The following is an 11,215-nucleotide window of genomic DNA, read 5'->3' on the forward strand; positions in this document are numbered from 1 at the left end:
TAGGGACAGCTGATATCACAAGGGACAACGGCCACAAGTCACCGCTTGGGAAATTCAGATTGGACATTAGGAAAAACTTCATGCCCAGGTACTTAGGTGGCAAATCTCTTTCCTTGGAGATAGTCAGAGCTTGTCTAGAAAAAGTCACAGCCGAGCTGATGTGTTGGTGACAGTCTTGCTTCAAGCAGGAGGTTGGCTGAGAGATCTCCAGAGGTCCCTTCCCACCAGCAGTCCTGTGGTTCTGTGAAATCTGGGAGCTGGAATCTCTGCTTTCTTCCCCCCTTTAAAATAAAAATAACACTCAACCAGACATCCAGACTTCAACAAGTGAGCAAACAAACAAACAAAGCCCCAAGCAAGCAAGCAAGCAAACAAAACCCAAAAAAGACAAATGAGTTTCATTTGTTTGTTTATAATTCCCCAATCTGTAGCCAGCCTACTAGTTTGTGAGGCTCTTTCTGCCACCCCCTTGTTTTGGCTTTGGCTAGTAATCTGTGGTGTGAATGGAGACACATGTGAGCATTTGCTAGCTCAGGGTCTCTATAAATTTGCAACACCTGGAACAGTGGGGAGATGAGAACAACTAAACATCTTGGCTAGAGCAGGCATAACTGCATCTAAGACCTAGGCTTAGTCTAGTAGCTGCGTAAATCTATTGCAAGTAGCATGAAGATGTAGAGACAGCTGTTCTGTTTTAAGGTTAAATTTCCACCTCCAAAAATAAAATAAAGGTGCTTTTTGTGAAAAGTCAAAATACTCATTTCTTCTGAGCCACCAGAGGCAAAGAAGTGAAAGAGTTAAAGAGTTGTGTCACGTGGCCTTGCTTGGAGCGAAGTCCGATTTCAGCCCCACTGGGAACCTCAAGCTGGTCTTCACTGCAACGGTCCTTGGAGCAAGGGACCCACCCGGGACGAGGCTGAGGAGCAAGGTTCCTGGTGCATTGAGCAGCTGTCTGTGATCCCGCCTGACAAGTAATCAAAGGAAAAAGGAGGAGGGGGAAAAAAGGGCATGCTGACTCAGCATGTTTCACACTATTAAGCTTTGAACTGCAAACACAGCTTTGCACTTTTCTTATGCTTGGCGTTGCCAGCCTGAACGCGCCTTCGTGTCATTTTTCAGCCTGGGCAGTCTGCAGTGAGCCGTGCCATGAGCGCTGTGAGCAACCAAGCCCGCGCAGGGGCTGAGCAAGGAGCCGCGAGAGTGAAGAGCAAGAAGGAAGAGCAGTCGGAGGAGGCCAAAAAGCAGCAAGTGATCCTTGTTGCCTACCTGATTGCAACCCTAGACCTGATCTTCCTGTTCATGCAGCTGGGAGTCATACCTGTGAGTATGGCTCGCCCTGCTTTGCTGCTCCACCATGCTTCTCCCCTTCAACACTGCTGATGCAGTTTCCCAGCAAAATCAGAAGAGATTTTCCAGCAGGAAAGAGAGGAAAGTGCGTCCTATATTGCAGGCAAGCTGCAATTGTGCTGTTTCATGAGTGACTGGCTTCAGAGTAAGCGTATGCAGGCAGTAAAAGCTGGTTTATTACTTGTATTGCGGTAGCACCTACAGCCCTTTTTGGGCTGAAGGTCCCCATGGAGGCTCTGCGCAGATGTAGTCTGGGCCTCTCTGGTTTCCTGACTAAACGGGAAAACTATGGTAGGTGAGTGACCTGCCAAGCAGGCAGCAAGACAAGGGAACAGAAATGGGAGATTTCAGCTTTGTGCTATGCACATCATTTTTGTGGCAGCAGTAACCTGGTTGGGAGTAGGAGTTGTTGCTTCTTGCTTACTGACCCCTTCTATCCTCTTTCCTGCTCCACCAGGAGAGGATTTGAAGGGGAGATAAATGTCGGCATTGCAGTCTGTCCTTGTCAAACTGTCCTGAGGGTGGTGGAGGTGCTGGATGTAGCTGACCTGAGCGGTGAGGAAGGCTAAGCAGGGGCTCTGGGAGCAAGGTGGAGGACAGGAAGCTGTAGGCAGAGCTGAGAGGGAGCTGACTGGCCAAAGCAAAGCATCAGTATCTTCTGTAGGTACTGGGGACGCTGCCAGAGCCATCGGGGAGGGCCTTGCAATGGTCCAAACGCAGGTTGTAGGGAAGGAGTACCAGCAAATACAAATGTAGGTGCCATCTCTCTGTATGTGCCCTGTATTTTGTACGTCTGCCTTTCCCCCGCTACTCGTCCTCTCTGGTGTTTCTTTTTCTGTTTGTGAGCACCAGATCTGTGATAGCCTGGCAGTCCGCCTGTGTCTGGGGTGACTCCAGGCCTTTTGGGAGATCTCTCTGGTCTTGTGCCTCCAGACTCCCCCCCTCCTTCTGGTGTTAAGCTGTAACTGAGCCAGCTGGCTAAGGGGAGCTTATTTGTGGTGGATTAGCGTAATCGTGCTGGACCACGAGAACAGGTAGCAGCAGTTCTGTTTCTTGCACAAAACAACTCTCCCTGGAAACCCTGAGAAAGGCATAACCCCTGCTTTAATTTTTCTATATTCCAAGCAAGCAGTAGGTGAGACCACCCAGAGGAGGCTGGCTCTTGGCATTGTCCTTTTAAATACCTGAGGGCTGGTCATGCGCTGCTTAAAATGAATAGTCCAGGCCACGGGAAGCAAAGCAGTTTTGGAAAGCACATCTTCGCGTAGGGAATTCCTGTGCTTTGCCCAGCAGGAGGAAGTCGAGCTGGGGAAGTTTCTGGACGCGGGTCCAGAGCACGCGTTGGGGAGGCAGGCTAGCTTGGGGCACCTCCGTGCCTTCGGTGAGCTGCGCTTAGCTGGCAGTTTTAACCTGGATGCGCTGCGAGCTGAAGGAAGCGAGTGTTTGGAGCTGTAGTCCTCTACATGCAGACATGAAGCTCTTTACTCAGAAATATAATGCATTTCTTTTTCCTCTGTCCTCATTTTTTTTTGTTTTGTTTTTTGTTTGTTTGTTTTTAGTACTTGGCAAAGAGCCTAGGTTTGGACTCGGTTGGGTTTGGCTACCTCCAGACAACCTTTGGTGTCCTTCAGCTCGTGGGAGGTCCCATTTTCGGAAGGTAAGTGAGAACAAGTCTCACGACCCTTTTCATTCCTGAAAAAAGCTAGGCGTTCTTATGATAAAAATACTTTATTTCTAGTTCATGCTCCCGTTGAAATGCGTGAAGATTTCACAAATGGGCAAGGGGAAAATAAATATTATAATTACAAATACCGCAGCGTAGAAGCGGCGTTTATGTTAACTTAGCTACGTTTTAATGACGCGCGTTTAAGCCTGACAACATACTCAGGTCCTTAGGGCTTGAGTTCTGAGGGTTTAATCCTGCAAATGTTTAGAGCCATGTGTAAGCTCAGAAATGTCACGGGATTGGGAAATCTTTAAAGAAGACAGCATTTATTTATTAATGTTAAGTAGAACTATAAGTGAAAAACTCGAGGATCGTGTTATTTCTGCAGTTGAATCTTACCTCGTTTAGGTCAATGTGGTTGAACACACAGCTGGAATTCCTTAGATTATCAGTCCCTAACATTCGTGTACAGATCTACAAGCTCACCTACAGACATGTAGCTTTAGACTGTAAGCTCTAGGGGATCCTCCGGTGCGCAGGGTGTAGCACTCTGGGGAATCTGATCTCCCAAAGCCTTTAGATGCTACCGCCGGACACATTTTTTAATAATTAATTGTAACTATAGAAAAAATTCTTCAGTACATCTCGGAAGAAAATTAATTCCTAATTCCAAGAATTGAGATGGTGTAGGTGACCCAGTTTGAATGATTTTTCTATTATTAAACAAAATTGGAGAGTAATATTTCTGTTCTGGACCTGGGACCATGTGGCTTTTGTCCATGCATGCTTTTTCACTAATGTCCAGAAACGGCACTTCACAGGAACAGGGGAATGACATACAAAAATGTGTTTAGGCCTAGGCTCCCAGGGGTGTACATGAGACTGAAGGTATGTATTGCCATATTGCAGCCAAAATTTGCATTGTTGATTTGAGATAAAAAAGATTTTTCTGGACTTGTGAACGTTTTGTCCTCAGCATGGAGGTAGCCCCTTAAAGAGAAGGGGGGAGCAATAAGAAACAGAAACATGGAAGTAGCTTATGTCATTTTTTTTTTCCTTCTCCATCTTGACGAGAAGATGGAGCACTGAAATTACTCTTTAGAACAAAACCAATAAGGCCAGTGAACTGAGGTCTTCAGGTTACAAACAGCTAACGTAAGCTGGGTTTGATGTAAACAGTGAAGTTCTGACCTGCACCTCTTCTGCAATGCCAACCCCTTGAATTGCTTGTGCTTGAATTTGTAGACTAGTCTTTGCTTTTTGTGGTGGTGTTTCTTTTAGTGTAAGCACAACTAATTACTATGCAAGGTACCGTTTATCTGCTAACTGTAACACAGAACTTTAATGAAATGAAGAAAGGAAGAATTGGAGTGAAAAGCTTTACTAGGGCCTAACTTATGGTAATCTTGCTCCCAGTTGCTAAGAAGAGTTTCTGTGGTACTCTTGGACTTTGTCCAAATTAGCGTTTTAAAATATCCTGTAAAGCTGATGCGTTTAAACCAGGGACTTGAACAAAACCGGAATTAAAAACAGAACCCGATTTGACTATTTCTTTTTTTTCTGCCCTCAAAGGGAAGTAAACTTGAGCCATTATTGCAAAGTCTGTATTGAACCTAAACAGAAAACTTTCTCTTTTATTTTCTTTAACTGAACTGAGTGAGAACTGTTGTTTTGGATGCGCTCTGGAAAGGAATTGAAATAATTTCAATCACCGTTGGACCTGAACTGAAAAACTAGCTAGCCTGATTCCTTGGTTTTAACCAACTCTTGATTTTCAAAGTAAAATGTGAGGGCAGTTGATGCACTGAAGTTGTAATATTTAATGAGTTACTGCACATCAGCTGGGCTGCTCTAGCTGCCTCTGCCTGTGATAAAACACAGGCTGGGGTGGGCTGCTTCATGTGGCTAGCGGGGTGTTTTGGCACCGCACCTTGCACGCGAACCCAGGCAAGGCCTCAAGTATTTTTGCAGGGCAGCGTTTTGTGTTTCTAGCAGGCACCAGCGAGGAGAGGTTGTCACAATGCTCAGCACCGTGGGAGCTGAGCTCCTTTGGAAACTCTGCCCTCTTTGGGTGCTGGGCACTTCTGAAAATTGATCGAGCTGCACTTCTTGTAGAGAGGAAATGAGTGTGGCTTGGGTAGCTGTGTATTGCATTTATAATGTCCTACATAGTCCCTCTTCTGAAAACCCTGGACGCTTTCCTGTACCAGGTTTGCTGACCGGTTTGGCAGCCGAGCTGCCTTAACACTCTCCTGCGCGTCTGGAAGTGCCTTCTTCCTGCTGATATCCATCTCCACCAGCATCCCTCTCCTCTTCCTCTCCCGGCTCCCGTCGGTGTTCATGCATGGGTTACCAGGTAAGGTCGGTCAGGCTGAGGGACTTCCCAAATTGCTTTTATTGGATGACTCCTTGCTCAGAGTCAACAGGCCCAGCAGCAAGAAGGAAAGTAAGAGGAGCATCTTGGTGGCTACGAGGGTTGAAGCAGTGAGAACATGAGGCAGCACGTATATTGGTTACAGAAAGTTAACGCTCGTCGCCCGTAGTCCAAGATCTGTCTCGCTGCATGATCTTGAGCAAATTGATTGGATTTCCCCATTTGGACACAGGCAATGAATGCTTGCTTGCAGCAGTGCTATCCCAAGCTTCTCAGCTGCCTTCTCGCAAGCTGCAGGTTTTGAAGGGGAGCTTTCCCCCAGCATGTAGTGCATATAAAGCCTGGTAAAATGAGCATATTGGTCAAAACGACGTGTGGTTACAAAACTGCCTTTCCTTTCCCACCAAGCCATTCTGCTTTGGTCTGGCTTTCCTAGATGCTTCTGGTTTTTAAAAAAAAAAAAAAAAATACACAACCTTTAGCTAGTAGAAGTCTGTGTAACTCATGTAGCACTGCAAGAGGCTGGAAGTTGACAAGAGTGCTAAGCCTACTTTTGCCACCTGTGTAGTGGTTTATTTATGTGGGTTGAGTCTTTGTTTCCTGTGACTTAACATACTGAATCAATCCTGCTCAGTAGCGTGTGAGCAGTTGCCCAAGGTTGCAAGGACTCCTTTCTGGTAAGCACGGTTCCTGTGGCCTAAAAAAATTATACCCACCCCTTAGATCCTGCGGCAAGTTTTTTCACTGGATTTTTTTTTTTTCCTTGCAGGTGCTCAGAAGGTTATTACAGATCTGACTACCCCTTCTGAACGTGCCGGTGCATTGGGGAAGCTGGGCCTCTGCTTCGGTATAGGAATTATCGTCGGTTCGGCACTGGGAGGTACCCTGTCCACCAAATTCGGGTGGGTGATTGAGTTGTCCGGTGTTGGCCTTGTTGCAATCACTGAGGGAACTGCTAAGGAGTGTTTTGTTGTTGTTGGGAGGTTTTTTTGCCAGCTTTTGATGATACCTTATTCTTTGAGTCAAGTGTTTTAACTGTGAGTGCTGCGTCGTTGTGCCAGACCAGGGCCTGGTACAAATTAGAGTGGCCAAAAGATTTCTGTAATTCTGTAATTTCTGCTAGTCGATTTTCACTCTTTTTTTTTTTTTTTTTAAAGTGGAGGGGGTCAATAAGGAAAGTAACATTCCCAGATTGTCTCCTACAGTAAGCCACCCCTATGTCCTGTTATGCCAGAGGGCGAGGAAGAATTGACAGTGTTACAGCAATGATGGATAACTCAGTTGTCGACCTTTTTTGGCTGTGCTGGTGATGGTAAAGGATCGTACCAGAACTCAATGTTTTCTTTTTCATACAGCTAAAAAGAACTGCTTGCTTTGTTTTTAAGGAGGCCTTGCTGAAAAGCTCATCTTCTGCCTTCCTGAATTGATATCAAAGTGGGAAAGATTAAAATAAAAGGAAACAAGCTAAGTGAGAAACAGTCTAAGTTGCTCTCCTAGCTCCCTAGCGCTGGGAGAAGAGCGGGCAGAAAAGCAGCGCGCAGCTGCCTAGCCCCGCTTTTCACAAGCGGTGGCGTACCGTAGAGAGACGGGAGTCTCGGGCAGGGCGAAACTCGCACAAAAATCGGTGTGCTTGCAGGGGTGCTCAGTGCAGAGCATGTCCTGAGGAAAGAGGAAAGCGAGCTTGGGACAGCGCGGGGGGAATGAGGAGGTTTAGCCCTGTCAGGGCAAGGATTAGGGGCCGAAGCACGCAGCTGCCAGGTGTGAGCGTTGCCTTTACCCTTTCCACCGCCTAGCACATCGTAATGGGCTGCTGTGGCCTTTTCTTATGCGCTGTAGCAGAAAAGAAATTCCTGATCTTTTCTTTTTATTATTATTTTTCACGGACCTTTGCTTCTGCAGATTCAGATTAGCGTGGAAATAACTTCTTTTTTTTCAACATTTGCGAGCGTTATAGTGGCTCTGTAGTGTAGATCAGAGAGTAGAGATAATTAGTGGAAACTGGTTCTTCCCTAGAAGAAATCAGTGTCTCCGGTAGGTGTTTGGTGTCCGCTAGATGTCACCGTTGGTTTGCTGTCAAACGCCAGCTCTGCCTGCAGCCTCTGCTTGGTCGCCGCCGCCGAGGGGTGCGTCCGCGCTCCAAAGTGGTGTCACTCGGGAAAGATCACTCTTCCTGACCTTCAGGCAGCTTAGTGACATATCCCTGGCTGCAGTAGGCAGCAAATACGGCCCTTTAGTTTTTCCTGACTTCACATTATGATCCTTTTCCTAAGCGCTGCAAAACCTATATAAAGGTACGTAGCGTGGCCATGGTAGGTAGGGCGTGCTCGGTTACGGCCCTATGAGTTGTAGGTTGCCCTACCAATTCTTTTGCCGTTGGTGCCTGTTTTGTGTCGGCTAACTGACGCTAGCCTGGCTAGCGGGAGCCACGCTGCAGTCACCAGATGGTCACATAAAATGAAAACTGGGGATATACCTAATATCAACTTAACTTGGCACTTGAAAGTATTTATAGATGTTGCTGCTTAGATGTCTTCTAACGAGTATTATTTGTCGTCAAGTATGGTAACTGTATCCCTTCAGTGTGTGTTAATCAGCTGGAAGTTTAAGTTCATCTCAGTTCTCGGCTTAATCCTGCGTTATATGTCCATGTTTCAACGTCAGCATTTAAATCGCATTATCGTTTAGCAGAAGAGCGGGGTTTTCGCTTTCCGGTGTTTGTGCGTCTCAGCCGCTGGCTTGTGTCGTAGAAAAGGTGACCACTGAAAAACTCAGGCGTGGGAGAGGCTTCTGTTTCGGTGGTTAGACTGGTGGTATCTGAACGTAGCCTGGTTTCTGGAGGATGGGGCTTGGCGCTGCCGGACAACACAGTATTTTCAGATTCCCCAAACTGGCCGTTGCTTATTTTGGAAGATTCTGGCCCTTATATTTTCCCCCTCGCAACGTAACGCTGGCAAAAGTGAGCCTGTAATCACAGGGAGGTAAGGAGACGGCGCTTGAGTTGGGATCCCCCTTGCTGGGGAGGTTATTTCGCTTGCACCCGGTGGGAGCATCCCAGGGCAGCCGAGTCCTGCTGGAGAGCTGCGCCCCGGGAGGGCAGCCTGGCCGCCCGCGAGGCGCTCTGCTCCCCGCTGGAAGGACTCGAGGCGTGGAAACCCACCACGCTAGCGGGACCCTCCGGGCCGCCCTGAAGCTGGGAGGGTTGGTTTGGTTGGGTGAGGAGGGGGCTCCAGGCTGGACCCCACCGATGGGCGGTCGACCCCAGTGCCCTGCTTCCCACGTTCGTGCAGGGGTGGGGGCTCCAGCGGTGCCTCGAGCTGCGCAGTCGCCCCCGTCTTTCACAGGAAAAATGCTGCAGTCGCCTTACTCTTAAAATAAGCGCGTCTGCCATGTCGTGGAGGAACAAAACTGGGGGTTTCTGTCCGCTCTGTGCCCTTCAGCTTCCCTCCCCGCGAAGCTGCCCAGCATCCCCACCTGTTATCAACAGCGTTATTCACCTGCTAGTAGTGGTTTGTATACGAGAGAGGGGATAAAACTCGGTCTCAGTTCCTTAGCTGATGTAATTTAGGTGTCACTCCGCTGTATTTACTTTTGATTTACCTGAGCTGAAGTTTTGTTGTTTGTCTTGTTATTTTTACTGTGAGGATAACATTTAGCAACGCTTATTTATTAAGGGAGCCTCAAGGAAGTTGAGTGACTAGTTCCAAGTTGCTTAGGATTTGTTGGATGTCAGATGCTGACCTCCACGCCTCGGCTCTAGTCACCAGCTACATCACTTCCTCTCTCTGAAGAACTACTTTTCCCCCTCGCCCCTCCTTTTTTTCCCAAAACTTTGAATGAAGCTGTAGCACAGGAATGGTGACCTCAAGTCAGACCTGGATGTGTTTTGTCTGTGCAATGTGGCCTCTTGCAAATCAAGGAGCTGCTTGCAGGCTGTCGTCCCGCTATTGCATTTAATTGCTGGGAACCTTTATCATTAATACAGACCTTTACACTCGCCTCTGCACAAATGGTGCATGCACCTGCAGAGTGGGCAGGATGATGGCCAGGCAGATTTACAGCAGCTGAGGATCAGGCACAAACCAATTAACTAGCACAATCATTTGGAAAGTGTTTCCATGTTTGTAGAAATATTATTATTTTTATTAGTGTTTTCTGGTCGTAGATCAGTTTGATTAGGCTTATGGATATGAGTTCCTAGCTTGAAAATAGCTCCTATAGTGGTACATCCGAGGTCTCCTGATGCTTGGTGAGCTTGGTGAACTGCTTCACAGATAGTCTACAAAAGGTGGCTAAGAAAAGTAGACCTGTTGTAGGCTGTGCCAAGGTCCCCCCTCCCCACACACGCAATGGAGAACCGCTAGGGGACCGCAAACTGCAGAAGGCTGTAAAGCACTGGAAAGAGGTGGTTTGGTGTCGCTAGTAGGCTTTTGCGTCCGTGCTGTGGGTTAAGGGAGAAAGAATAAGGCTGGATTCGTTTTCAGAAGTGGAAAGATGAGCGTAGGTTGCCTAACTACAAAGGTTTCCTTCTTTCTTCTGGGACTATGATTAATTGGCTTCGTTTCCTTTCTTCTTTCCTCCTAACAAGGACATAGAGAAGCTTTGCTGCATGACCCAGGATTTGTTTGCTTTCTTCGGACGGGGAGAGGTTTCTTCATTTTAGTGACTCAGCTTTAGGCTTAACTCTCTTGGAGCGATTATTCTTTTGAACTCGGGATTTTCCTGGCCAAACCCCTTTGGTCTCTTATTTAATATTATTACAGCAGGGTTTGGGGATGGGGTTTTTTTCTTTCTCTTGGCTGTGCTATTATCCCCCTCCTTCAAGGGGAGAAGGAGGAGTTTGTTTGCCTGAAGTAGGGAGTTGCATCTTTTTCTTTCTTTTCTCTCCCCCCCCCCCCCCCGCTTTCTCCCAATTAAACCATTTGAACAATGTCCTCTGGCAGGGAATTTCTCAGGCGGGTGGCAGAATGGAAAGACCGTGGGCGTTTCGAGGGCTGGGCAGGAGCCGGGCGAGCGGGTGGCGCTCCGTTCCCACCAGACAAAGCAGGGCATTCTGCTGCCGAGAACCGCTCCTGCTCCCTTCCAGCACAGACCCCGGTGTTTCTCGGACGGGGACAACGTTGATTAGCCGAGCGGCGTGGCTCGGTGATGCCGGCACAGGCATCCCTTTGTTCTCTGTGTTGGGCGGCTTCGGAGGGCGAGGTGGTGTCCCCTTGTCCAGGAACTGCAGCGTGGTCCATCACCATCGTTCATGGTCTATCTCCATTGCTTGTGCTCTGTGGCGCAGTGGCCTCAGCGGGGAGGGAATAACAAGACTGTTTGTCATGGAGCCATCAGATTAGGGAAGGAGTAAAGGACCTCTAGGAGCCAAATCGACTCTTCACTCTGTGCATTTGGTTGTGGCCTTCCATGAAAAATAAGAGAATGAAGGAGATTCAAGCTATTTCTTACTCACTTTGATCCTACTTTTGAAAGCCGTGGTCCCAATGATTATGTCTGTAAGATCTACATTAGCAACATCAACATTAAGTGTTGTGTCCCCCATCCCTGCACAACTTCTTGGAGCAAAGCTCAGGTCCAGGCCAGTCTGTTCCTCTCCTCCATCCCCAGTCCTTGATCTTTTCGGCTCTGGTGACTTGCTTAAGCTAGTCTTGAAGCTGAGAAATACCTCAGCGCACTTTGGGTGGAGTTCACCTGATCTCGGACATTTACACTGTAGACAACTGCACTGAACTTTGCTGTTCAGATTCTGTATGGTTAATGGAGAGGTATGGGCACTGCTGCAGCACGATGCATCTCCCTCTGAAGCAGGCCCACAATAGCTCTCGAGG

The 11,215-nt window shown here is 47.7% G+C and overlaps 1 protein-coding gene across 4 annotated transcripts in view; it reads left to right on the forward strand.

Moving 5' to 3' along the window:
* The first annotated feature begins 816 nt into the window (after positions 1 to 816).
* The window catches only part of SLC22A18 (solute carrier family 22 member 18), a 63,104-nt gene continuing 52,705 nt past the window's right edge, over positions 817 to 11,215 (forward strand). For 2 of the 4 annotated variants that reach the window (XM_068944847.1, XM_068944850.1), the window contains exons 1-5: positions 830 to 971; positions 1,120 to 1,320; positions 2,907 to 3,004; positions 5,224 to 5,369; positions 6,157 to 6,289. In XM_068944847.1, coding sequence (XP_068800948.1) covers positions 1,147 to 1,320; positions 2,907 to 3,004; positions 5,224 to 5,369; positions 6,157 to 6,289 — 551 coding nt within the window. In that variant the 5' untranslated portion in view covers positions 830 to 971; positions 1,120 to 1,146. Of the gene's footprint in view, positions 1,321 to 2,906; positions 3,005 to 5,223; positions 5,370 to 6,156; positions 6,290 to 11,215 lie in introns of all 4 variants that reach the window. The other 2 variants (XM_068944849.1, XM_068944851.1) reach the window with 2 other exon arrangements.

The sequence above is a fragment of the Struthio camelus genome, chromosome 5, assembly GCF_040807025.1.
Source record: "Struthio camelus isolate bStrCam1 chromosome 5, bStrCam1.hap1, whole genome shotgun sequence".
Classification (NCBI taxonomy): domain Eukaryota; kingdom Metazoa; phylum Chordata; class Aves; order Struthioniformes; family Struthionidae; genus Struthio; species Struthio camelus.